Genomic DNA, 27,625 nt, shown 5'->3' with positions numbered 1-27,625 from the left:
CTATGTACTAGACCCAGTGTGTGTGTGTGTATACAAATGGCAAACAAAGAGTTATCATATCATATCTAATATGTTGTCTGAATTCACACCAACTCCTGCTTCACCCAGGGGTGGTGTGGCTCTGAGGGGATCGTCCATCTTCAGACCAGTGGAGGAAAGCTCAGCCATCACCAGTGTGTTGTGTGTGTGTGAATGATTGACTCTATCTTTGCTTAAATAAATGTTAAAAAAAAACAACAACAACAAAAAACATTAAATCCTTCACTGTCATCTTTTAACATCCCAGTCTCCTAGCAACAGACTCCTCCTGTCTGAACTAATTTGTATGTAAACAAGTTCACATGAAAACTCTGACAGTACATTCATTATTAGTTGATGAGCAATACCTGATTCAGTCGCTGAAAGTTTCTGGAAACGTCATCATGGACGAGTCAGCATTGGAGCGCTACTTCGACAAGTATATCGCAAACGTGAGTTTTCACTTTGTCCTCGTGATCAAACACAGTCACACATGAACTCAAAGAAAATGTAAATTTTCAGGTCCATCTACTGCAAACTGGAACTGTTTCAGTTATAAAGACAAATCTTTTGTCATTAATTATGAATATTTTCTGTCATGTATAATCTTTATTGGCATGTATAAATATTCCAAAGAAAACTCAGTTTATTATTCTATAAAATTGTGATCATATTTATCAGGATCAGGCTTCTTCATGGGAGCCATTTGATTTTAGCAGCTTTGTGCTTTTAAAAATCATGTTAAAGATACAGTGTCTTCAGTTTGTTTGTTTTGTTACTGCCTTTCCAACACAACTACATGCAAAATGATGTTTTTAAAAGATTTTTTAAATTATTATTATTAATATTATTAAGGGAACAAAACTATCCAGACCTACCAGTGTGAAAAAGTAACTGCCCTCTAAACCTAATAACTGGCTGTGCTGCTCTTTGCAGCAAGAATTGCAATCAAGCATTTGTGATAACTCGATGTGAGTTTTTCACATCCCTGTGGAGGAATTTCGGCCCACTCTTTGCAGTTTTAATTGAGCCACATTGGAGGGTTTTCCAGCCAGAGCAACCTGTTTAAGGTCATGTCAAGGTTTTGTGAGCCATTCAGAGGTGGACTTGCTGGGATTTCAAATTCAGTCCTGGATCTAACAGGGAGCCAATGAAGAGAAGCCAATATGGGAGAAATATGCTCTCTCTTTCTAGTCCCTGTCAGTACATTTTGGATCAGCTGAAGGCTTTTCAGGGAGCTTTTAGAACAGCCTGATAATAATGAATTACAATAGTCCAGCCTAGAAGTAATAAATGCATGAGATAGCTTTTCAGCATCACTCTGAGAAAGGATGTTTCAAAATGACTCCAAGATCACTCAATGTAACTGGAGGTCAAGGTAATGCCATTCAGACTCAGCCTGCAGTTCACAACACAAAGGTTCATGTCACATGTTGGCAGAAAGAGAGTAGATAACTGATTCTCATCAGCTTCCTTTGTGGTTTCTCACTGCAGGATAACTGGAGGACAGAGCAGGAGGAGGTCACAGAGGAGAAGCAGGAGGAGGTCACGGAGGAGAAGCAGGAGGAGGTCACGGAGGAGAAGCAGGAGGAACTCACTGAGGGGGAAGAGCTGTTTTTAAACTTACTGCCTGATGAGCTTCTGATGCTGTTCCCTTCGGACAACGCAGGTACAACAGCAAACCTGTACATTCATCAGAGTGTATCAAGAACACTTTACATACAATCAAAAACTCAGTTTTACAATTTTGGTCCACAACATGATTTTTTTGGACTCACAAGTGACTCTATTTGAGCTGGCCCCGATTTTAACTGCTCCCTGGCTCAACAGAAAGTTCCAGCATGTTTTAAATCAGCTGTGATTGTACCTGTGCCTAAGAAATCTAACCCAAGGTGTCTGAACAACTATAGACCTGCAGCATTAACATCAGCTATCATGAAAATGTTTGAATGGTTGCTATGTAGACACCTTTCCAGTATCACCCTAGAACCGTACCAGTTTGCATATAGGGCAAATAGATCTGTTGATGATACTGTGTCATTGTGCCTGCACTCTATTCTGCAACATCAGGGGTGCCCAAACTTGCGGCCGGCGGGTCGCTTCTGTCCCCGCTCCCTTCTGGTACGCAAATTGATGTAAAAAATAAAATACAATTTGGCCCTTTAAATTACTTTTTTGACAATTCGCTTAACCCACTGAGCTAACTGCCTTTTTAACTTTCTCCCCTCATAGAAAAGACTGAGAAGCATCAGCACAAAAACGACCAGATTTTAAAACAGTACATACCCACAGGCTGTCTGACTCCTCAACACCTTGCAAATACTTTAAGCAAAACAAATTGAACTGTTTTGTATGCAATAATTATATATGATTATTATTTATTTTATTTATTCATCTATTTTGATTTTTTTCACTTGATGCTGCTAATCCTCCTACAGGAGTTTTAGTATTACTATTTTATTATTCTGTTTTATGGTCTAGATTTTTATTAATTCTGTGTGTTGTTTTATTCAGGTATTAATTAATTATATCACACTGAGTGTTTCTTGTCAGTGCATGAGACCTTAACGAAACAAATTCCTATTGACAATGTCGACATGGCAATAAAATATTGGAATTAAATGTATTGAAATATTTGGATGACAGGGAGGAGTGCTAAATTATCAGCTAGCATCCACAGACTTTATGTGTGCATCACACAGATGAAGACACCTGCTAGTTAGTACTTTGACACTAGTGTTCAGAGCCTCAAGTGGACATAGAAGGACCTGCAGTTTTTGGCCATTGAGCTTTGATGAAGCTTTCAGCTCTGTTGCTGCCCACTCTTATGTTTTAAAGTGAAACATTAAGATGCCTCAAACTGAAGCTGAAAAAAGGTGCATCTGATTGCAGAGAAAATGCTTTTTTTTTTTCTTTTTTCAGCTGAGAGCAGGACTGCTGATAACTGGAGGACAGAGCAGGAGGAGGTCACGGAGGAGAAGCAGGAGGAGGTCACGGAGGAGAAGCAGGAGGAACTCACTGAGGAGGAGGAGCTGTTTTTAAAATTACTGCCTGATGAGCTTCTGATGCTGTTCCCTTCGGACAACACAGGTACAACAGCAAACCTGTACATTCATCAGAGTGTATCAAGAACACTTTACATACAATCAAAAACTCAGTTTTACAATTTTGGTCCACAACGTGATTTTTTTGGACTCACAAGTGACTCTATTTGAGCTGGCCCCGATTTTAACTGCTCCCTGGCTCAACAGAAAGTTCCAGCATGTTTTAAATCAGCTGTGATTGTACCTGTGCCTAAGAAATCTAACCCAAGGTGTCTGAACAACTATAGACCTGCAGCATTAACATCAGCTATCATGAAAATGTTTGAATGGTTGCTATGTAGACACCTTTCCAGTATCACCCTAGAACCGTACCAGTTTGCATATAGGGCAAATAGATCTGTTGATGATACTGTGTCATTGTGCCTGCACTCTATTCTGCAACATCAGGGGTGCCCAAACTTGCGGCCGGCGGGTCGCTTCTGTCCCCGCTCCCTTCTGGTACGCAAATTGATGTAAAAAATAAAATACAATTTGGCCCTTTAAATTACTTTTTTGACAATTCGCTTAACCCACTGAGCTAACTGCCTTTTAAACTTTCTCCCCTCATAGAAAAGACTGAGAAGCATCAGCACAAAAACGACCAGATTTTAAAACAGTACATACCCACAGGCTGTCTGACTCCTCAACACCTTGCAAATACTTTAAGCAAAACAAATTGAACTGTTTTGTATGCAATAATTATATATGATTATTATTTATTTTATTTATTCATCTATTTTGATTTTTTTCACTTGATGCTGCTAATCCTCCTACAGGAGTTTTAGTATTACTATTTTATTATTCTGTTTTATGGTCTAGATTTTTATTAATTCTGTGTGTTGTTTTATTCAGGTATTAATTAATTATATCACACTGAGTGTTTCTTGTCAGTGCATGAGACCTTAACGAAACAAATTCCTATTGACAATGTCGACATGGCAATAAAATATTGGAATTAAATGTATTGAAATATTTGGATGACAGGGAGGAGTGCTAAATTATCAGCTAGCATCCACAGACTTTATGTGTGCATCACACAGATGAAGACACCTGCTAGTTAGTACTTTGACACTAGTGTTCAGAGCCTCAAGTGGGCATAGAAGGACCTGCAGTTTTTGGCCATTGAGCTTTGATGAAGCTTTCAGCTCTGTTGCTGCCCACTCTTATGTTTTAAAGTGAAACATTAAGATGCCTCAAACTGAAGCTGAAAAAAGGTGCATCTGATTGCAGAGAAAATGCTTTTTTTTTCTTTTTTCAGCTGAGAGCAGGACTGCTGATAACTGGAGGACAGAGCAGGAGGAGGTCACAGAGGAGAAGCAGGAGGAGGTCACGGAGGAGAAGCAGGAGGAACTCACTGAGGAGGAGAAGCAGGAGGAGGTCACGGAGGAGAAGCAGGAGCCTGAGATCCTGAGATTACCGAAACCCACCCCAGTAATATGGTATCACCACAGAGACCGTTTTCAGTCTGATCGCAGTCTTCCTCAGAACCTGACGAAGACGTTGTCTAATGACCTCTCTGAGTTATGTATTTTTGTGTGTTTGTGTGCAGTAATGTCTTCTCGACAGTGAACCTGGGCTGCCGTTTGGATCTGCACAGCATTGCACGAAATATGTGGAATGTGGAGTACAATCCAAAGGTACAAAAGCCTGAACATGTGACCCAGAGAAGCATGTGGAGCATGCTCACATGTACATAATGAGGCCTGTGCTGCTTTTCAGTCTTGCTGTTGTTTTTCAGAGTTTCAAGGGGCTCATTATGAGGAACCGAGCTCCGAAAGCCACAGTGATCATGTTCGCTAGTGGGAAAATGACCTGCTTTGTGAGGGAGAGGTTTGTCTGGATTCATATCTCCTCAAACTGTAGTGCAGTAAGATGTTTTTTTGACCCTCCCCTCTCCTTCCTTTCCCTTTGAACAGCATTATGATGGCCCGCCTGATGGCCAGAAGGTTTGCCCGCAAACTACAGAAGTTTGGCTTCCCTGTCCGGTTCCTCAACTTCAAGATCCAGAACCTGATGGCTACTTACAAAGCCTTTCCTGTGGATTTAAAGACACTGTGCGAGATCTGCAAGTGGGAATGCAGGTCAGGAGATTATGGCTCTTATCTCATGATTGTTCACATTATGTGTCGGCCAATGCTATTTGGTGCCAAATGATCAGAGATGTCTTGCTTGTCCTGAACTTTCCCAGACATTACTCTGGGACACACGAGTCGAGTTCAGTCAGACTGGAAATTAAGGCTCCGTTTACACGAGAACGTTTTCAGGTGTCGTTTCACCGTTTTCGTTTTTGAAATGTAGCATGTTCAGATGGAAATGTTGCAAAAACTATCTCCATTTACACGGAAATGCAAGACGTTGAAAGCGCTGTAGCTCCCCCTGCCAGGCCACAAGTTGGCGGTGTGGATATAGGAGTTGCAACCATAGTATTATTTTCACATTGTTCTCGTGTAAATCGAAGTCTGAAAACGTAGCTGTTTTCATCTGGAAATGTTCTTGTGTAAATGGGGCCTAAATGGTCTTAAACCAGCCATCTCCATACTACAATGCCTGTGCGATGTCCCACTGAGCCCAGGAGTTATCTTTCTAGAATATTTCAGGTTGTGCCAATATGTGTGAAGCAGCCTATTTTTGGTGCATGCTACATATGAGCAAGTACAATTTTGGACTGTGTCCTGAAATGATTGTCCCAACAGTGTCTAGAAGTTCAGTTTATTTTATTCATTTATTTATTTTTTAACCTGTCTTGTCCGGCAGCTTAAGCAAGCAAAATGACTGTCTGCATGCTCTGTTGTGCCAAACACCTTTGCTGTGCCAAGAGGAGCTCTGTAGCATTAGTTTCTTTCTTTTTTTTCTTTCTTTGCCTCTTTATTTACATGTTTACAGGCAGGAAGGGGCAGAAGAAATGATGGGGGGTAAAGAGGGTAAAACAGAGGGGGGGTGGGGGGTGGCCACCAACTGCTGCATCTGTAACAAAACACACAAAAAACAACAGCACCCCAAAGAGAAGAACACAACAAACAACAAACACACTCTTATTCTCTTGCTTGCGTGTGTGATTGTCTGCAGGTGATTGCTTGTGTGTGATTGTTTGTGTGTGTTTGTCATGAAACGGACTTGAGAATGAGGGTGAGAAGCCGCAACAACAACTCCCGGAGCCAGAGATAGACAGAGAAAGGCTCAGGAAACCCAGGTCGCACCGGGATGTGTCTTCAGGGCCCCAGGAGCACTGAAGACACAGTGCACACACTTGGGGTGCCAAGGTTTCAGTTTCTACATCCTGGAAAAAAATATAAGGATTGGTTTAGAGCCTTGTCTCTCTGGTGTAGCTGGAAACATTATACCCTTCGAATGATGAAAACTAGACTGTGTTGGTACCACTGATGCTGTGTCTGCTGTAAATTTGGCTACTTAGACTCTTAGGTTTTCGTTTGTTTTCTTTTTTCCACAGTTATGATCCACTGAAGTTTAGTGGCCTCTCCTGTAAGGTGAATCCCAGGATCAAAGTGACAGTCTTCAGCACTGGGCGCATTAATCTGACCGGTGAGCTTGTCCACACATCCATGCCATCATACATACATGTCCACACTTTGGATGATAAAATATGTGTGCAATATAACATGGATCTATAATTTTAGTATACAGTTTCATTGCTAAAAGAAAATGAAGCAGACCAGTGTCTATTACAGTTATTTTAATTTGTAAACTTTATTTTTTTAAAGATTGTGATTAACGATAAGAATCACTAATAAATATAAAAATGCTTTTTTAAATTTAGAAGCCTGCAGATGTTATATGTACATGTCCGGTTCTGGTTATTGTAGACATGGATCATCACAGTAACAGTGTTACAAAGATTAGAAAATACAGACCCTGGTTTGATGCCTGCACCCTAAAAATACGTGTAGTATATAACATTTATAATTATCATTATTGAAGTTATGTTATTTCTGGTGCCTATCAGTTTCCCAGTATATATTAGTGCATGTGTGAATGAGATACATTAAGTTAAAGAACTTTGTGGAAAGGTGCCTTACATTAGTTTAAAGCGCAGATCTGACACATCCAATATGGCGTATCAGAGCTCAGTGCGAGGTCTACGTATGTATGTCTGTGGGTAAATCATTAAGAACATGTTCTTATTCACAGTGGGGGGAAATGCAGGTATGGAAATATCAAAAACACTGCCCTCTGGTGGTGAAAGTGTTGTGAAAATTTGCACTGTAAAAGTTCAAAAACTAATCCTGCTTCTAAATTTTTTTTTCTCCATTGTTTTTCTCATTGACGTATTTACCTGGTTTCACTTACACATGTGAGTGTATGCTAAATTATCTTTGATCAAAGTACATTAAATATCTTGTGTTATACTCCAGGAGCCAAATCACCAAATGAGTTGAATGAAGCGCTTGAGGCCATCCTTCCATTCATGAGACAGTGCAGGAAGCAGTAAAGACAGACAGGAGCACCTATGAAGTCTCAAACTGTGCTTACTAATAAGTGATTTTAGAGTCAGATATCAATAAACTGATGAATGAACAATGATCGATGCATGTGTATTTTAAGAGGTTTTGAGGGAAATGGGTATTGTAGTTCCTGATTATACCACTAGATGTCAGGATGGCTGCAGGCTTCTCTCAGTGAAACCTCAGAGTGGGATGTGCGATGTGTGGCATTCAGCATGCACCTTATGTATGTTTGCAGGACGTTTGAAGTGAAGCGTTACACTGTGAATTATTGACAGAGGCAAACTCACTGATCATCTCATGATCACCACAAAATGAACAGGAGGCCTCTGAGTGAATGTGACCCAGCTCCACACTCCACATTCATCTCAAAGTGAATGTTAAATTAAAAAACACATCAGAACGTCTAATGAAATATAAATGAATGAAGTTGCAGATGAGTTAGACTGGACTGAAGGAGATGGATGGGTTACTGCACCCTTACAACACTTTGGGACGTTCCTTTTCTTAAATGTGAGGAAACAAGGTTTGTTGTTCAGGCTTCATTCTGAAGCTTTATTTACAACCACAAAGCCAAACGTCTTCATTACTTCATTCAATATTCAGGCAGCACGGAGCTCGTGTTGGTTTTGTTTTTGGTCGACTTTTCATCATAAACAACGTCGATTTATGATGAGACATGACAGAAAACACGTCGTTTGGCGTGTTTTCTGTGACCTGCTGACCACAGTGATGCAGCCCTTCCTGTCGTCTCTCCAGGGCTGCATCAGGAGGTGAGGTAATCCCGCCACTAACACACCGAATCCTGCATGAAAACAGTGAATTATGGGAATGTTTCCTCCACACTTTCTCTCCATATTCACTCCTGCTGCCTCCCTATCTGACCCTTTCTGTCCATTTCCTCTTTTCCTTCTCTCACTCTCTGTGGCTTTCTGTAAGGTTGTTTTTGAGGCCGTGCATTAGTTTATAAGACTTTAAGTCTTGCATTTGTAAATTTTTTCAGATTCTTTGAAAGCTGCGACTGCTCATCGAGGGCTCGTGACCTCCTCCCCTCTTTTTATTTGATCTGCTTGAGATGTTCACATCCTGTCACTCTTGCTCCATTTGGCTTTCCTCTCTAATAACATCCGCGGTTTCCTCTGATCCTAATAATACCAAACAGCAATCATTCTGACACTCACACTTCCTGAACTCCCCCCACTCGCTCTCTCTTTCTTCTGCTGCATGCCGACATCGACGGCTCTCCGTTTGCTTATCTGCTCGAAATGAGCTGAAAATGATGTCTGAAAAGTTCCAGTCTGGAGATGTTACAGATTTTTCTGTTCATGTTTTCCTTCTGTGTCCGGACAGAACAAACTGTCTGCTCTCTTTCTCCCCACATCTAAATATCTCTGAAATAGTTCTCTTGAATGAATGAATCCACATTTATGAACTGAGCCGGCAGCAGAAGGAGGTCGGGGTTAGTGGAGGGCATAAAAAGCACATGACGTGGGTCACAGTTAGGGTTTAATATTTTTCCCGAAAATGACATGAATCAAATCCCGGGAAATGACGAGCCATTTCCCGGGAATCCCGGGAAAAAGTTTATTTATTTTTTTATTTTAATTAGGCCTTCTGTAGCCTGTGTCGGCCTTAACCTATTCTGATATTGTAGAGGTAGCTTTCCAGCTATGTCCTGTTATGCCCAGTAGGGGGCAACGTCGGCTTGATTAATGCAATAAAACCTACATCTCGACATTCGAGTGCTCGAGCTATGCGGTGTTGTATCGTTCCTCAACACTCCCTTAACAAATATAATTCGAATATTCCTCCATTGTACATGGAATTATAACAAGCTATTTTACAACTGCTGGTGCAAAACAATACGGTTCATCTCCACAGCACTGATAAAGGCTCAGCCACGCTGTCGTGGCGACATCTGTTGCGCTATATCTCCACCAGTGGAACGCTGTAATAGTCATTGAAAAGTTAACTACCGTACTACACTATAATATGGCATAACACAGGGCCTTGAGTAATGCACTACGACTTGGTCATTGCCATTCTGGCAACAACAAATTTACAACACCGTGTCTGAGGGTTAAAGTAGGTTCGCTGTGAATCGTCTTTTGAAAAACTGGCAAATCCTTATAGCCTAAAAAATATACATTTTACTCAACTCCATTTTAAAAGCGAAATATGTTAAAGCAATCTATTTCATGATCATTTCTTCACACATTAGGCCCGTATCCTAATTCATGATTGTTAGTAAGCGGCTGCAAACGAGGAAAAGAAACACTCGAAGTTAAACAGATATTTCTTTATTGTTCAGGGCAGGCATATTTTATAGGCTATATAATGCAATATAACAATATATAATAATATAAAATTATATAATACAAAATACCTTAGGCTAAACACATTGCCTACGATTTCAACAAATTAAAGAGGAAAAAGTACAACTGTGTAATACCTCTATTAAAACGCTTGAGATGAAGGCTGAAGCCTTAAACGGAGGCTGAACCTGCCTGAAATGAAGAGTAATGCTTTTCGCATTAAACGAACCCTTCTCTCAATATTTCCTTAAATTTAACTTTCTGAAGCTTTCTTTTCTTTCTGAAAGTCAAATCGACGCGCGCGACTTTTTTCCCGGTTTCCCGTCTAACGTTTCCCGGGAAACGGGAAATGGTTCTGATCGCATTTCCCGGGAATCCCGGATCCCGGGATTAAACCCTAGTCACAGTGTGTCTCAGGTCTTTCTGAATAATGCAGCTGGAAACATGCTGGTAAAGGTGTCAAATATTAAGACTTGATTTTTGGCAAAGCAAATATTGAAAGGCACGCACCTTCACCGTCCTGATGACCAACAGACAGCACCTGAAAAGCAAAATGAAAAGCAAAATGGACACACAAACAATAATCTTGCTGCATTGTGTGTGTGTGTGTGTGTGTGTGTGAATGTCTGTGTCTTTGTCATGAAATGTTAATGAGGGTGACAATGAGGCTTCCCAGGAGCAAAACCCAAGGCAACACATCCAAATGACAACCACGTGCACACCCACAAGAGGAAGGTGGGAGACCCCAAACCACCAGCCAACCCCCGTGCTGGACAAGGTGGCGGAAACAGGGGTGTGGGAAGACCCCCCACCCCCCCACCCCCAACACACACACACACACAGGTCAGTTGGAGGTGATATGTTTGGTGTATGTGTTGGTGTATGTGAGTGTAAGGTGTGGAAAGGATGCTTATGACTGTGAGAAAGCTACAGTGCTATTAAAATGAGGGGACAGATGTGACATGAGCCCTGATCAACATTCCCATCCCCACTGCCCCCCCAAAACCCTCATGGTCTAAGGAGAAGGCACCAGTTTTCAGCAGCCGCACCCACCAACCACTGGGTGATACACCTGCCCCCATTGCCTATGTGTAGTGATGTGTTGTGAGTCGTAAGGACTGTAGCATAATTTATAAAAAGGAGGAGCAGGCTGCCCATAGCCCTGCCCACTGTGGCCTATCCAGCACACGTCCCCACACCCACTGTCCCCACCCCAAAGCATAGTTTCAAGTGTGCAGATGGGTCCCAAGTCTGGGGTCCCATCTGCAGGCTAGGGGTCAACAACAACAGCTATAAAACAGACAACACATGAATGAAAAAAAGGGACAAGACAAACTGGCCCGAGTCCAAGACCAGCTGCCTGGAGGTTATCTGACCAACAGCTTTATGTGATTCACACTTACTGTAAAAATCATAATTATTTATCTTATACTGGCTGAACCAAGCTGTTTTAACTCCCATCTCTTTATCCTCCTTCAGACCCTGCTTTCTTCTGATTGGCCAGCTTCTGGAAGCCTGCTGATGGGCAGCTTGTGAGCAGAACACCTACATCTTCCTCTAAACTGTTAACCTGGCTGTCGATCAAACCTCACAGACTGCAGCAGGAAGTCTCTGCTGAGATGTTATGTGACCATGTGAGCAAATAATTTTAACCCAGAAGAAGTCACAGCAGGAAGATGAGCCTGATATCAAATGTGGGTAAAAAGGAGTCATTTGAGCAGCCGCCTATCACACATGGTGATATGAACCTTTAATCTTTATTGAAAATCCACTTATTGACGTTTTCTCCAGCGAATGATCAAAAAACACGACTGTGGATATCTCCTGTATTTATAAAGTTCTTACTCCTGTAGAAATGTTGAATTTTATTCTTGTTTGTAGTTTAGTGAGACCTTCTCTGTCAGGTAACACACAGCTGTAACCTAAAGGAATCTGCATCATTAATCACTTCTTATGATTATTCTTATGATTATGCTGACATTTTCCGCCATTAATCTGTGTGTTTGTCTGCGTTCAGTGTTTCTTCCATCAGTCAGTGTTTACGGATACATTTATGAAAGCTAATACAAACATAAATGAGCCTTCTTTTCCATCTCCACACAGGCTGCTGACCTGCAAATATCAGACTTCAAATATTAACCCCAAAGCTTCTGGTTTTCCTCTCCTGCATATGCAGAATGTGTTTATGGAGATGCTTCTCAGTGTGTGAATCCAGGCTGCAGAAGTTTTTTCTTCCTCTGGTTTTCAGGGTTCAGCAGTTTGTCAGTGCCTCGAGGGTCTGCTGCTGTGACTGCACACTTTTGGTTGAAGGCTTTTTTTTAGTAACTGGGAGGTGTGGGAGGTATCATCCCTTTATCTCTTATTTTCTGTTTCTGGTGATTTCAGGGGGCGTGTGTAACCTCAGTATGGACCCTGAGTGCAGAGATGTCATCCTGCAGAGTGACGGGATCAGCTTAGTCACAAACTGCCTGTCGAGCCAGAGGGAGGAGACGGTCCTGTCAGCCATCACCACCCTCATGAACCTCCTGACACCTGCGTCACGCTTTCAGATCACAGATCCCGCCATCCTGCAGTGCATGCTGCGCTTCTCCCTCTCTGAGAGCCCCCGTATGCGCAACCTGGCTGCTGTGTTTCTGCAGGACTGCTGCACCGAGGATCAGGTGGTGCAGGCGCAGCGACAGATGGAAGGGCAGCAGACGGCAGTTGGCATCCCACTGCCCAGAGACTAAACATACAGCACAGAAGTGCACAAGTTTGCTCTCTGTGAGAGTATCAGAGATATTTACATTCTGGAGGTAAAATGCTGCCATTATGTGTGATTGGGTGTGTTGCTCTAAAAATTAAAATCTGCTGCCTATGGAAGGGTCACGTAACTGTAAAAAAAGTCCTCTTTTTTGGAATTAATTAAATAATTATCTTAATTATCTTAAGAAGGGAACAGGCCTGAAACAGCTACTCAGCCTGAAAGTACAAATCACAGCAATTTTTTGTTATTTTTTTTAAACAAAGTTCATTTTAGTAAATGTCACTGAATTAAATGTGGAGGTCTGTGTTGGTGTACAGAGGCAAAATGACACATGCTGTCCAAAAACCCTGTGGACCAATCTGCAATTCTGTTTGCACTTCATGAGAACTGACATTTTAGTTTGGGATGCACTTTTGTCTTTGTGATTTAAAAAAAAATGCACACCTTGTTTTAACCAACAGTCACTGATTAAAGAAATAAATCAGTGGAAGTTTTCTGGATTTTGTATTTAATTTGGAACCTCACGTAAGATCCTCTCAGAGCCAACACAAACACCGTCTGCAGTTTTCACAGGTTTGAAACAAAATACATATAGGTGAGGTCTGCAGGTCGCCTGGAGTTTGCAGATTGTTCCTCTATAAATAAGTTTATGTGTGGAGGGTAAAACTGTAAGCATGGTTTTGTGTGTACACATTCATACATCAGGCTCCAGATGTTGAACCTGCTCTGACTCCTGCAGAGGTTCTGGATGTGGTTGAGGTTCAGAGATTGGTGCAGTTTTTCACACCAAAGTGAGGACAACCATTTCTTTATGGAGGCGTTGTCATTTTAAAACAGGAAAAAGACAAACCAAACTTCATGCCACAAGAATGTAAGTGATGTTTTTATCGTCCAGAATAAATCTGAACAACAAATTAGTCTGCCCACCACCGGTCTGCAAAACTTTCCATCATTTGCATGTTAGAGCTCAGTTTTGGTCTTTGCTTTTTCTGCCTCATGAGGAAGTCCAAGATACTTTGGTTGCCATAAAAAGGCTCACCTAATGGCAATTTTATTTATATAGCACATTTCATTACATGCAACAAAGCGTGTTTTTAACAGAAGATAAAAACATAGAAACCCAATGCCTTAGGGTGGTGAAAACAGCAAAGTGTAATAAAACTAAACCAAACCAAATATCAAGTGCAGGTCTGTGTGAATAAAAAGGCTTTTGACTCTGTGTTTGAATGATTGCACAGTTGTAACTGATCTCAGGTCAGCAGGCAGCTTGTTCCAAAGAACAGGAGAACAGTAACTGAAAGTACCTTCAGCACACTGAGATCTGATTCTGGAACAGTTCACAGATCTGCAGCTGATGACCTGAGGGAAGAAGTCAGAGATGTACTGGGACACCAAACCACTGAGAGCTTTATGATCTAATGAAGTATTTTAAAGGTGATTCTATGTTGCTTTGAGAGCCAAAGAAGTGACTTCAGTACTGAGGTGCTATGATCACATTTTCATATACCTGTGAGGACTCTGGTTGCTGCTGCATTTTGAATGAGCTTAAGTTGTCCTGATGATTTGGATAATCCTGCAAATAGAGCGCTACAATAATCTCACATGCGTGATATGTAGTGTTGTAGTCAAGACCACCTAAACCAAGATCGAGACAAGACCAAGACCAGAGGGTATCGAGACCGAGACAAGACCAAGACTTTTAGGGCCCAAGAGCAGTCGAGACCAAGACCGAGGGAGGGCGAGACCGAGACAAGACCAAGACCAGTGCCTGACGCTACATGACCCAATAAAATGTGAAACATGATCAAAATCACTTCTCAAATTGATCTGAAATTTGAGAAGTGAAAGAAATCTGAAAGTGTTTGCAGAAATCACATAAAAAAACATACACAACAAAAACATAATCCAGATTCCTCAGCTGCTAAAAGCATTTCCTACATTTGAATATCAGCCACCATCTTGTGAGCATAAACTATCACGTTTTTAATGCAACAATAGGAAGTGACATCATCTTGCTGGGAACTGTAGTTATTTTATTCTTGAAGGCCTCTCATAGCTCTACTGGTGCTGAAAACTAATGTTTGACTATGGCTTTCTGAATACAAGTAGGGCTGCAACTATCAATTATTTTAGTAATCAAGTATTCAATTGATTACTCCGTCAATTAATCAAGTAATTGGATAAGAAATAATTTTTCATTTTAACAATTCATCAGCATATTTTAACTTCCGCACTGCAGATGTTTCTCTGTGTGAAACAAACAGGGTGGATGGAGCAGCTACAAAGTTCTTCATGTTGCTGATCAGGTGGTTGATAAAAAACATTTTGACTGATCCCCTCTGTACTGAAGGGGGGGGGGGGGGGGGGGGCACCGAACGATTGCTAGTGCTAATGGCAGCCCCCCTTTCCCCAGTACACTGTGGTTATAGGTCTGTTCTGGTGGCTACAGCTGACGTAAAGAGAAAATAACAGCTGACATCCTCTGCACAACATGTGCGCACATTCAAACATGCGCACTCACAGCACAGAGAAGTGGGGGCGTGGAGAAACATCTCGGTGATCCACTCGTGTTAAAGGGTCGTTTTTGTTGTTTTGTTTTTTTGTTCTTTTCCAAATGACAGAAATCTGTTACACCGATGTTGAACTAATGTGGAGGAAATGCTCCGCTTACACGGAGACACCTGAGCTGTAGAGTTGAAACGAAACATCAAAGCAACAAATTTGTGTCGAGGATTTTTAATAATCAAATTGCGTTACTCCAAGAATCGTTGCAGCCCTAAATCTTGCATTAAATTTTTAGTTTGTGTATCAAAATACGTGAAGGTTGGTATTTACCTTTCATGCTGGGATTTTTTTTGTTGAATCGGAAGCCCGAAATTTTCCTTTGATATTTATTTTCCCTCTTACTTCTCTTCGTGTTCATGCCGGTTGTTATTTCGATTTATGCAGCACAGCATGACCATAGTGAGATCAAACGTGCACATTGTGAATGAAACTGTCCGTGCTCTGTGGTAGATTGCAAACTACGGTGAAATGATACAGGCGTAAGCAGCGATAATAGCAGCGACCGAGCCGGGGCGGAGTCTGCGAGGTGCTCCTTTGAGAGGCAGAGGAGCGCAAACTTTGTTGGATTTGAATCAGTACGTTTTGCATCCAATAAAAGCAAAGATGTTAACAAATAAATTGGACAGTAATCTGGCAATTTAGTGATATTTCCAGAGCTGTGGTCTTGACTGGTCTTGAAATAAAATCCCGAGTCCGCAAGGTCCGAGTCCATGACAAGACCGAGACCATCCAAAAGCGGTCTTGAGATCGGTCTCGAGACCAAGACCGATCTCGAGTACTATAGAACGGTTGGTGTCTTCAAACCAAAAGTCCTGGTTTAATGCAGCTGTAAGCATGAGAATCTGAGAGAATCATGAGAATGCATGAAACTTTCAAGTCAGGGGATGAAGGAGCATACAAGTGGGCCCAATATGAGCTGCACAGGTCCATCAGAGCAGCAAAAAAAAGAAAGAAAAAAGAAAAAGCACATTATCAAAAACTAGAATGCCTCAAAACTACACACAAAGTATGTGGCAGGTTATCCACAAGAAGAACAAACAGCACTGAGATCAGAGATGCCCACCCTACCGGACTGCCTGAACACTTTCTATGCAGCATTGAACCAGCTTAACACAGAAACCCCCACCAAATTCCCCTCTGACCCTGTCCTGAAGGCCCTGAAGCAGGTGAACCCCAATAAGACAATGGGCCCAGGCGGAGTATCAGCAAGAATAGTGCTGCCATCACAGTCTGGTATGGAAACACAACCCTGGCAGAGAGGAAGGCTCTCCAGAGAGTCACAAAGAGTGCAGAGAGGATTATAAGGACTGACTTAATACACACAATGCTGCGATAAAAGAGCACAACATATCATCAGAGACTGCCATCATCCAGGTCACACCCTCCTCAGACCAAAACAACCAGCATACAGCCTGAGACGCAGCACACCGGACAGTCTGATCGCACACCATGCTTCCACAGCAGCTTCTGTCCTGCCGCAGTCAGACTGATGGCAATAACAAAAAACTAAAACTCACACATTTAATTTATCCAGAAGTACAATATATATTTCAATAACATGCAGTATTTTTGACACACCACAGCCATTCATGTGCACTACAGGAATTACTGATTTATACTGATATATGCCCTTATTTTACCTCCGTGTGCACTTTGATTCATATTTGTATATGTTGCAGGTCCCAGGTGTGCGACCACACAACAGTTATCTGATATAATGGAATAAATGAGCAGACAAGACAAGGTTTGGCTGTTGCTGCATCGCTCTCTCGTAGCAGAATAGCGCGAGAGCAAAACAGCGTATCAGACAGCCGCCTGATGTCCAACTGCCACCTACTGACGGTTTTTTGGTATTGCCCCACAGAAAAGTCCATAAAGACTAAATCAAAGTCCCTTAAGGCTTTTTATTATATACATATCTCAGCGAGAGCTGGAATAATTATCCTGAAACTATTGACCCTTATAGTATGTAATGACATAAAAAAAATTACGTGACCACATCTTTTGTGGGTCACATATATAAATTTGTATTTATTTAACTTTGAACCCAGCCCTGCACAAGATTTCCTATGTACTAGACCCAGTGTGTGTGTGTGTATACAAATGGCAAACAAAGAGTTATCATATCATATCTAATATGTTGTCTGAATTCACACCAACTCCTGCTTCACCCAGGGGTGGTGTGGCTCTGAGGGGATCGTCCATCTTCAGACCAGTGGAGGAAAGCTCAGCCATCACCAGTGTGTTGTGTGTGTGTGAATGATTGACTCTATCTTTGCTTAAATAAATGTTAAAAAAAAACAACAACAACAAAAAACATTAAATCCTTCACTGTCATCTTTTAACATCCCAGTCTCCTAGCAACAGACTCCTCCTGTCTGAACTAATTTGTATGTAAACAAGTTCACATGAAAACTCTGACAGTACATTCATTATTAGTTGATGAGCAATACCTGATTCAGTCGCTGAAAGTTTCTGGAAACGTCATCATGGACGAGTCAGCATTGGAGCGCTACTTCGACAAGTATATCGCAAACGTGAGTTTTCACTTTGTCCTCGTGGTCAAACACAGTCACACATGAACTCAAAGAAAATGTAAATTTTCAGGTCCATCTACTGCAAACTGGAACTGTTTCAGTTATAAAGACAAATCTTTTGTCATTAATTATGAATATTTTCTGTCATGTATAATCTTTATTGGCATGTATAAATATTCCAAAGAAAACTCAGTTTATTATTCTATAAAATTGTGATCATATTTATCAGGATCAGGCTTCTTCATGGGAGCCATTTGATTTTAGCAGCTTTAGACTTTGCTGAGAAAGCCGAGAAGTTTGTGCTTTTAAAAATCATGTTAAAGATACAGTGTCTTCAGTTTGTTTGTTTTGTTACTGCCTTTCCAACACAACTACATGCAAAATGATGTTTTAAAAAGATTTTTTAAATTATTATTATTAATATTATTAAGGGAACAAAACTATCCAGACCTACCAGTGTGAAAAAGTAACTGCCCTCTAAACCTAATAACTGGCTGTGCTGCTCTTTGCAGCAAGAATTGCAATCAAGCATTTGTGATAACTCAATGTGAGTTTTTCACATCCCTGTGGAGGAATTTCGGCCCACTCTTTGCAGTTTTAATTGAGCCACATTGGAGGGTTTTCCAGCCAGAGCAACCTGTTTAAGGTCATGTCAAGGTTTTGTGAGCCATTCAGAGGTGGACTTGCTGGGATTTCAAATTCAGTCCTGGATCTAACAGGGAGCCAATGAAGAGAAGCCAATATGGGAGAAATATGCTCTCTCTTTCTAGTCCCTGTCAGTACATTTTGGATCAGCTGAAGGCTTTTCAGGGAGCTTTTAGAACAGCCTGATAATAATGAATTACAATAGTCCAGCCTAGAAGTAATAAATGCATGAGATAGCTTTTCAGCATCACTCTGAGAAAGGATGTTTCAAAATGACTCCAAGATCACTCAATGTAACTGGAGGTCAAGGTAATGCCATTCAGACTCAGCCTGCAGTTCACAACACAAAGGTTCGTGTCACATGTTGGCAGAAAGAGAGTAGATAACTGATTCTCATCAGCTTCCTTTGTGGTTTCTCACTGCAGGATAACTGGAGGACAGAGCAGGAGGAGGTCACAGAGGAGAAGCAGGAGGAGGTCACGGAGGAGAAGCAGGAGGAGGTCACGGAGGAGAAGCAGGAGGAACTCACTGAGGGGGAAGAGCTGTTTTTAAACTTACTGCCTGATGAGCTTCTGATGCTGTTCCCTTCGGACTACGCAGGTACAACAGCAAACCTGTACATTCATCAGAGTGTATCAAGAACACTTTACATACAATCAAAAACTCAGTTTTACAATTTTGGTCCACAACATGATTTTTTTGGACTCACAAGTGACTCTATTTGAGTTGGCCCCGATTTTAACTGCTCCCTGGCTCAACAGAAAGTTCCAGCATGTTTTAAATCAGCTGTGATTGTACCTGTGCCTAAGAAATCTAACCCAAGGTGTCTGAACAACTATAGACCTGCAGCATTAACATCAGCTATCATGAAAATGTTTGAATGGTTGCTATGTAGACACCTTTCCAGTATCACCCTAGAACCGTACCAGTTTGCATATAGGGCAAATAGATCTGTTGATGATACTGTGTCATTGTGCCTGCACTCTATTCTGCAACATCAGGGGTGCCCAAACTTGCGGCCGGCGGGTCGCTTCTGTCCCCGCTCCCTTCTGGTACGCAAATTGATGTAAAAAATAAAATACAATTTGGCCCTTTAAATTACTTTTTTGACAATTCGCTTAACCCACTGAGCTAACTGCCTTTTTAACTTTCTCCCCTCATAGAAAAGACTGAGAAGCATCAGCACAAAAACGACCAGATTTTAAAACAGTACATACCCACAGGCTGTCTGACTCCTCAACACCTTGCAAATACTTTAAGCAAAACAAATTGAACTGTTTTGTATGCAATAATTATATATGATTATTATTTATTTTATTTATTCATCTATTTTGATTTTTTTCACTTGATGCTGCTAATCCTCCTACAGGAGTTTTAGTATTACTATTTTATTATTCTGTTTTATGGTCTAGATTTTTATTAATTCTGTGTGTTGTTTTATTCAGGTATTAATTAATTATATCACACTGAGTGTTTCTTGTCAGTGCATGAGACCTTAACGAAACAAATTCCTATTGACAATGTCGACATGGCAATAAAATATTGGAATTAAATGTATTGAAATATTTGGATGACAGGGAGGAGTGCTAAATTATCAGCTAGCATCCACAGACTTTATGTGTGCATCACACAGATGAAGACACCTGCTAGTTAGTACTTTGACACTAGTGTTCAGAGCCTCAAGTGGACATAGAAGGACCTGCAGTTTTTGGCCATTGAGCTTTGATGAAGCTTTCAGCTCTGTTGCTGCCCACTCTTATGTTTTAAAGTGAAACATTAAGATGCCTCAAACTGAAGCTGAAAAAAGGTGCATCTGATTGCAGAGAAAATGCTTTTTTTTTTTCTTTTTTCAGCTGAGAGCAGGACTGCTGATAACTGGAGGACAGAGCAGGAGGAGGTCACGGAGGAGAAGCAGGAGGAGGTCACGGAGGAGAAGCAGGAGGAACTCACTGAGGAGGAGGAGCTGTTTTTAAAATTACTGCCTGATGAGCTTCTGATGCTGTTCCCTTCGGACAACGCAGGTACAACAGCAAACCTGTACATTCATCAGAGTGTATCAAGAACACTTTACATACAATCAAAAACTCAGTTTTACAATTTTGGTCCACAACGTGATTTTTTTGGACTCACAAGTGACTCTATTTGAGTTGGCCCCGATTTTAACTGCTCCCTGGCTCAACAGAAAGTTCCAGCATGTTTTAAATCAGCTGTGATTGTACCTGTGCCTAAGAAATCTAACCCAAGGTGTCTGAACAACTATAGACCTGCAGCATTAACATCAGCTATCATGAAAATGTTTGAATGGTTGCTATGTAGACACCTTTCCAGTATCACCCTAGAACCGTACCAGTTTGCATATAGGGCAAATAGATCTGTTGATGATACTGTGTCATTGTGCCTGCACTCTATTCTGCAACATCAGGGGTGCCCAAATTTGCGGCCGGCGGGTCGCTTCTGTCCCCGCGCCCTTCTGGTACGCAAATTGATGTAAAAAATAAAATACAATTTGGCCCTTTAAATTACTTTTTTGACAATTCGCTTAACCCACTGAGCTAACTGCCTTTTTAACTTTCTCCCCTCATATAAAAGACTGAGAAGCATCAGCACAAAAACGACCAGATTTTAAAACAGTACATACCCACAGGCTGTCTGACTCCTCAACACCTTGCAAATACTTTAAGCAAAACAAATTGAACTGTTTTGTATGCAATAATTATATATGATTATTATTTATTTTATTTATTCATCTATTTTGATTTTTTTCACTTGATGCTGCTAATCCTCCTACAGGAGTTTTAGTATTACTATTTTATTATTCTTTTTTATGGTCTAGATTTTTATTAATTCTGTGTGTTGTTTTATTCAGGTATTAATTAATTATATCACACTGAGTGTTTCTTGTCAGTGCATGAGACCTTAACGAAACAAATTCCTATTGACAATGTCGACATGGCAATAAAATATTGGAATTAAATGTATTGAAATATTTGGATGACAGGGAGGAGTGCTAAATTATCAGCTAGCATCCACAGACTTTATGTGTGCATCACACAGATGAAGACACCTGCTAGTTAGTACTTTGACACTAGTGTTCAGAGCCTCAAGTGGACATAGAAGGACCTGCAGTTTTTGGCCATTGAGCTTTGATGAAGCTTTCAGCTCTGTTGCTGCCCACTCTTATGTTTTAAAGTGAAACATTAAGATGCCTCAAACTGAAGCTGAAAAAAGGTGCATCTGATTGCAGAGAAAATGCTTTTTTTTTTCTTTTTTCAGCTGAGAGCAGGACTGCTGATAACTGGAGGACAGAGCAGGAGGAGGTCACGGAGGAGAAGCAGGAGGAGGTCACGGAGGAGAAGCAGGAGGAACTCACTGAGGAGGAGGAGCTGTTTTTAAAATTACTGCCTGATGAGCTTCTGATGCTGTTCCCTTCGGACAACGCAGGTACAACAGCAAACCTGTACATTCATCAGAGTGTATCAAGAACACTTTACATACAATCAAAAACTCAGTTTTACAATTTTGGTCCACAACGTGATTTTTTTGGACTCACAAGTGACTCTATTTGAGTTGGCCCCGATTTTAACTGCTCCCTGGCTCAACAGAAAGTTCCAGCATGTTTTAAATCAGCTGTGATTGTACCTGTGCCTAAGAAATCTAACCCAAGGTGTCTGAACAACTATAGACCTGCAGCATTAACATCAGCTATCATGAAAATGTTTGAATGGTTGCTATGTAGACACCTTTCCAGTATCACCCTAGAACCGTACCAGTTTGCATATAGGGCAAATAGATCTGTTGATGATACTGTGTCATTGTGCCTGCACTCTATTCTGCAACATCAGGGGTGCCCAAATTTGCGGCCGGCGGGTCGCTTCTGTCCCCGCGCCCTTCTGGTACGCAAATTGATGTAAAAAATAAAATACAATTTTGCCCTTTAAATTACTTTTTTGACAATTCGCTTAACCCACTGAGCTAACTGCCTTTTTAACTTTCTCCCCTCATATAAAAGACTGAGAAGCATCAGCACAAAAACGACCAGATTTTAAAACAGTACATACCCACAGGCTGTCTGACTCCTCAACACCTTGCAAATACTTTAAGCAAAACAAATTGAACTGTTTTGTATGCAATAATTATATATGATTATTATTTATTTTATTTATTCATCTATTTTGATTTTTTTCACTTGATGCTGCTAATCCTCCTACAGGAGTTTTAGTATTACTATTTTATTATTCTGTTTTATGGTCTAGATTTTTATTAATTCTGTGTGTTGTTTTATTCAGGTATTAATTAATTATATCACACTGAGTGTTTCTTGTCAGTGCATGAGACCTTAACGAAACAAATTCCTATTGACAATGTCGACATGGCAATAAAATATTGGAATTAAATGTATTGAAATATTTGGATGACAGGGAGGAGTGCTAAATTATCAGCTAGCATCCACAGACTTTATGTGTGCATCACACAGATGAAGACACCTGCTAGTTAGTACTTTGACACTAGTGTTCAGAGCCTCAAGTGGACATAGAAGGACCTGCAGTTTTTGGCCATTGAGCTTTGATGAAGCTTTCAGCTCTGTTGCTGCCCACTCTTATGTTTTAAAGTGAAACATTAAGATGCCTCAAACTGAAGCTGAAAAAAGGTGCATCTGATTGCAGAGAAAATGCTTTTTTTTTCTTTTTTCAGCTGAGAGCAGGACTGCTGATAACTGGAGGACAGAGCAGGAGGAGGTCACAGAGAGGAAGCAGGAGGAGGTCACGGAGGAGAAGCAGGAGGAACTCACTGAGGAGGAGAAGCAGGAGGAGGTCACGGAGGAGAAGCAGGAGCCTGAGATCCTGAGATTACCGAAACCCACCCCAGTAATATGGTATCACCACAGAGACCGTTTTCAGTCTGATCGCAGTCTTCCTCAGAACCTGACGAAGACGTTGTCTAATGACCTCTCTGAGTTATGTATTTTTGTGTGTTTGTGTGCAGTAATGTCTTCTCGACGGTGAACCTGGGCTGCCGTTTGGATCTGCACAGCATTGCACGAAATATGTGGAATGTGGAGTACAATCCAAAGGTACAAAAGCCTGAACATGTGACCCAGAGAAGCATGTGGAGCATGCTCACATGTACATAATGAGGCCTGTGCTGCTTTTCAGTCTTGCTGTTGTTTTTCAGAGTTTCAAGGGGCTCATTATGAGGAACCGAGCTCCGAAAGCCACAGTGATCATGTTCGCTAGTGGGAAAATGACCTGCTTTGTGAGGGAGAGGTTTGTCTGGATTCATATCTCCTCAAACTGTAGTGCAGTAAGATGTTTTTTTGACCCTCCCCTCTCCTTCCTTTCCCTTTGAACAGCATTATGATGGCCCGCCTGATGGCCAGAAGGTTTGCCCGCAAACTACAGAAGTTTGGCTTCCCTGTCCGGTTCCTCAACTTCAAGATCCAGAACCTGATGGCTACTTACAAAGCCTTTCCTGTGGATTTAAAGACACTGTGCGAGATCTGCAAGTGGGAATGCAGGTCAGGAGATTATGGCTCTTATCTCATGATTGTTCACATTATGTGTCGGCCAATGCTATTTGGTGCCAAATGATCAGAGATGTCTTGCTTGTCCTGAACTTTCCCAGACATTACTCTGGGACACACGAGTCGAGTTCAGTCAGACTGGAAATTAAGGCTCCGTTTACACGAGAACGTTTTCAGGTGTCGTTTCACCGTTTTCGTTTTTGAAATGTAGCATGTTCAGATGGAAATGTTGCAAAAACTATCTCCATTTACACGGAAATGCAAGACGTTGAAAGCGCTGTAGCTCCCCCTGCCAGGCCACAAGTTGGCGGTGTGGATATAGGAGTTGCAACCATAGTATTATTTTCACATTGTTCTCGTGTAAATCGAAGTCTGAAAACGTAGCTGTTTTCATCTGGAAATGTTCTTGTGTAAATGGGGCCTAAATGGTCTTAAACCAGCCATCTCCATACTACAATGCCTGTGCGATGTCCCACTGAGCCCAGGAGTTATCTTTCTAGAATATTTCAGGTTGTGCCAATATGTGTGAAGCAGCCTATTTTTGGTGCATGCTACATATGAGCAAGTACAATTTTGGACTGTGTCCTGAAATGATTGTCCCAACAGTGTCTAGAAGTTCAGTTTATTTTATTCATTTATTTATTTTTTAACCTGTCTTGTCCGGCAGCTTAAGCAAGCAAAATGACTGTCTGCATGCTCTGTTGTGCCAAACACCTTTGCTGTGCCAAGAGGAGCTCTGTAGCATTAGTTTCTTTCTTTTTTTTCTTTCTTTGCCTCTTTATTTACATGTTTACAGGCAGGAAGGGGCAGAAGAAATGATGGGGGGTAAAGAGGGTAAAACAGAGGGGGGGTGGGGGGTGGCCACCAACTGCTGCATCTGTAACAAAACACACAAAAAACAACAGCACCCCAAAGAGAAGAACACAACAAACAACAAACACACTCTTATTCTCTTGCTTGCGTGTGTGATTGTCTGCAGGTGATTGCTTGTGTGTGATTGTTTGTGTGTGTTTGTCATGAAACGGACTTGAGAATGAGGGTGAGAAGCCGCAACAACAACTCCCGGAGCCAGAGATAGACAGAGAAAGGCTCAGGAAACCCAGGTCGCACCGGGATGTGTCTTCAGGGCCCCAGGAGCACTGAAGACACAGTGCACACACTTGGGGTGCCAAGGTTTCAGTTTCTACATCCTGGAAAAAAATATAAGGATTGGTTTAGAGCCTTGTCTCTCTGGTGTAGCTGGAAACATTATACCCTTCGAATGATGAAAACTAGACTGTGTTGGTACCACTGATGCTGTGTCTGCTGTAAATTTGGCTACTTAGACTCTTAGGTTTTCGTTTGTTTTCTTTTTTCCACAGTTATGATCCACTGAAGTTTAGTGGCCTCTCCTGTAAGGTGAATCCCAGGATCAAAGTGACAGTCTTCAGCACTGGGCGCATTAATCTGACCGGTGAGCTTGTCCACACATCCATGCCATCATACATACATGTCCACACTTTGGATGATAAAATATGTGTGCAATATAACATGGATCTATAATTTTAGTATACAGTTTCATTGCTAAAAGAAAATGAAGCAGACCAGTGTCTATTACAGTTATTTTAATTTGTAAACTTTATTTTTTTTAAAGATTGTGATTAACGATAAGAATCACTAATAAATATAAAAATGCTTTTTTAAATTTAGAAGCCTGCAGATGTTATATGTACATGTCCGGTTCTGGTTATTGTAGACATGGATCATCACAGTAACAGTGTTACAAAGATTAGAAAATACAGACCCTGGTTTGATGCCTGCACCCTAAAAATACGTGTAGTATATAACATTTATAATTATCATTATTGAAGTTATGTTATTTCTGGTGCCTATCAGTTTCCCAGTATATATTAGTGCATGTGTGAATGAGATACATTAAGTTAAAGAACTTTGTGGAAAGGTGCCTTACATTAGTTTAAAGCGCAGATCTGACACATCCAATATGGCGTATCAGAGCTCAGTGCGAGGTCTACGTATGTATGTCTGTGGGTAAATCATTAAGAACATGTTCTTATTCACAGTGGGGGGAAATGCAGGTATGGAAATATCAAAAACACTGCCCTCTGGTGGTGAAAGTGTTGTGAAAATTTGCACTGTAAAAGTTCAAAAACTAATCCTGCTTCTAAATTTTTTTTTCTCCATTGTTTTTCTCATTGACGTATTTACCTGGTTTCACTTACACATGTGAGTGTATGCTAAATTATCTTTGATCAAAGTACATTAAATATCTTGTGTTATACTCCAGGAGCCAAATCACCAAATGAGTTGAATGAAGCGCTTGAGGCCATCCTTCCATTCATGAGACAGTGCAGGAAGCAGTAAAGACAGACAGGAGCACCTATGAAGTCTCAAACTGTGCTTACTAATAAGTGATTTTAGAGTCAGATATCAATAAACTGATGAATGAACAATGATCGATGCATGTGTATTTTAAGAGGTTTTGAGGGAAATGGGTATTGTAGTTCCTGATTATACCACTAGATGTCAGGATGGCTGCAGGCTTCTCTCAGTGAAACCTCAGAGTGGGATGTGCGATGTGTGGCATTCAGCATGCACCTTATGTATGTTTGCAGGACGTTTGAAGTGAAGCGTTACACTGTGAATTATTGACAGAGGCAAACTCACTGATCATCTCATGATCACCACAAAATGAACAGGAGGCCTCTGAGTGAATGTGACCCAGCTCCACACTCCACATTCATCTCAAAGTGAATGTTAAATTAAAAAACACATCAGAACGTCTAATGAAATATAAATGAATGAAGTTGCAGATGAGTTAGACTGGACTGAAGGAGATGGATGGGTTACTGCACCCTTACAACACTTTGGGACGTTCCTTTTCTTAAATGTGAGGAAACAAGGTTTGTTGTTCAGGCTTCATTCTGAAGCTTTATTTACAACCACAAAGCCAAACGTCTTCATTACTTCATTCAATATTCAGGCAGCACGGAGCTCGTGTTGGTTTTGTTTTTGGTCGACTTTTCATCATAAACAACGTCGATTTATGATGAGACATGACAGAAAACACGTCGTTTGGCGTGTTTTCTGTGACCTGCTGACCACAGTGATGCAGCCCTTCCTGTCGTCTCTCCAGGGCTGCATCAGGAGGTGAGGTAATCCCGCCACTAACACACCGAATCCTGCATGAAAACAGTGAATTATGGGAATGTTTCCTCCACACTTTCTCTCCATATTCACTCCTGCTGCCTCCCTATCTGACCCTTTCTGTCCATTTCCTCTTTTCCTTCTCTCACTCTCTGTGGCTTTCTGTAAGGTTGTTTTTGAGGCCGTGCATTAGTTTATAAGACTTTAAGTCTTGCATTTGTAAATTTTTTCAGATTCTTTGAAAGCTGCGACTGCTCATCGAGGGCTCGTGACCTCCTCCCCTCTTTTTATTTGATCTGCTTGAGATGTTCACATCCTGTCACTCTTGCTCCATTTGGCTTTCCTCTCTAATAACATCCCCGGTTTCCTCTGATCCTAATAATACCAAACAGCAATCATTCTGACACTCACACTTCCTGAACTCCCCCCACTCGCTCTCTCTTTCTTCTGCTGCATGCCGACATCGACGGCTCTCCGTTTGCTTATCTGCTCGAAATGAGCTGAAAATGATGTCTGAAAAGTTCCAGTCTGGAGATGTTACAGATTTTTCTGTTCATGTTTTCCTTCTGTGTCCGGACAGAACAAACTGTC

The 27,625-nt window shown here is 41.2% G+C and overlaps 3 protein-coding genes across 4 annotated transcripts; all 3 read left to right on the top strand.

Moving 5' to 3' along the window:
- Positions 1-322: 322 nt before the first annotated feature.
- Positions 323-7,637, top strand: LOC115797970 (TATA-box-binding protein-like). Its single transcript, XM_030754583.1, has 9 exons — positions 323-470; positions 1,513-1,687; positions 2,941-3,108; positions 4,360-4,540; positions 4,651-4,738; positions 4,840-4,931; positions 5,018-5,182; positions 6,550-6,641; positions 7,472-7,637. Exons 1-9 carry the CDS (start codon positions 342-344, stop codon positions 7,546-7,548), a joined length of 1,167 nt encoding a protein of 388 aa, XP_030610443.1. The 5' UTR covers positions 323-341; the 3' UTR covers positions 7,549-7,637.
- Positions 7,638-11,368: 3,731 nt separating this feature from the next.
- Positions 11,369-13,082, top strand: LOC115797982 (armadillo repeat-containing protein 7-like). 2 transcript variants are annotated; one of them, XM_030754597.1, is made up of 2 exons: positions 11,369-11,570; positions 12,262-13,082. In XM_030754597.1, the coding sequence occupies exon 2, from the start codon at positions 12,282-12,284 to the stop codon at positions 12,603-12,605; it is 324 nt and encodes a 107-aa protein (XP_030610457.1). In that variant the 5' UTR covers positions 11,369-11,570; positions 12,262-12,281; the 3' UTR covers positions 12,606-13,082. The 2 variants fall into 2 exon arrangements, with proteins under 2 accessions (XP_030610457.1, XP_030610458.1); XM_030754598.1 differs by having other exon boundaries at positions 11,381-11,510.
- A 4,494-nt stretch (positions 13,083-17,576) lies between these two features.
- Positions 17,577-26,340, top strand: LOC115797966 (TATA-box-binding protein-like). The gene is made up of 10 exons (XM_030754576.1): positions 17,577-17,724; positions 18,795-18,969; positions 20,223-20,390; positions 21,643-21,810; positions 23,062-23,242; positions 23,353-23,440; positions 23,542-23,633; positions 23,720-23,884; positions 25,252-25,343; positions 26,175-26,340. Exons 1-10 carry the CDS (start codon positions 17,596-17,598, stop codon positions 26,249-26,251), a joined length of 1,335 nt encoding a protein of 444 aa, XP_030610436.1. The 5' UTR covers positions 17,577-17,595; the 3' UTR covers positions 26,252-26,340.
- The last annotated feature ends 1,285 nt before the right edge of the window (positions 26,341-27,625 follow it).

Source organism: Archocentrus centrarchus, chromosome 19, assembly GCF_007364275.1.
Source record: "Archocentrus centrarchus isolate MPI-CPG fArcCen1 chromosome 19, fArcCen1, whole genome shotgun sequence".
Classification (NCBI taxonomy): Eukaryota; Metazoa; Chordata; class Actinopteri; order Cichliformes; family Cichlidae; genus Archocentrus; species Archocentrus centrarchus.
Note: the sequence above shows the minus strand (reverse complement) of the source record. Positions and strands in the feature narration are given on the sequence as shown.

Coding starts and splice junctions, on each gene's coding strand:
- LOC115797982 (XM_030754597.1), top strand. CDS start 12,282: ATGGACCCTGAGTGCAGAGATGTCATCCTGCAGAGTGACGGGATCAGC.
- LOC115797970 (XM_030754583.1), top strand. CDS start 342: ATGAAAACTCTGACAGTACATTCATTATTAGTTGATGAGCAATACCTG. Junction 471..1,512: donor TCGACAAGTATATCGCAAAC/GTGAGTTTTCAC, acceptor TTCTCACTGCAG/GATAACTGGAGGACAGAGCA. Junction 3,109..4,359: donor GTTCCCTTCGGACAACACAG/GTACAACAGCAA, acceptor TTCTTTTTTCAG/CTGAGAGCAGGACTGCTGAT.
- LOC115797966 (XM_030754576.1), top strand. CDS start 17,596: ATGAAAACTCTGACAGTACATTCATTATTAGTTGATGAGCAATACCTG. Junction 23,243..23,352: donor AAACCCACCCCAGTAATATG/GTATCACCACAG, acceptor GTTTGTGTGCAG/TAATGTCTTCTCGACGGTGA. Junction 23,441..23,541: donor ATGTGGAGTACAATCCAAAG/GTACAAAAGCCT, acceptor GTTGTTTTTCAG/AGTTTCAAGGGGCTCATTAT.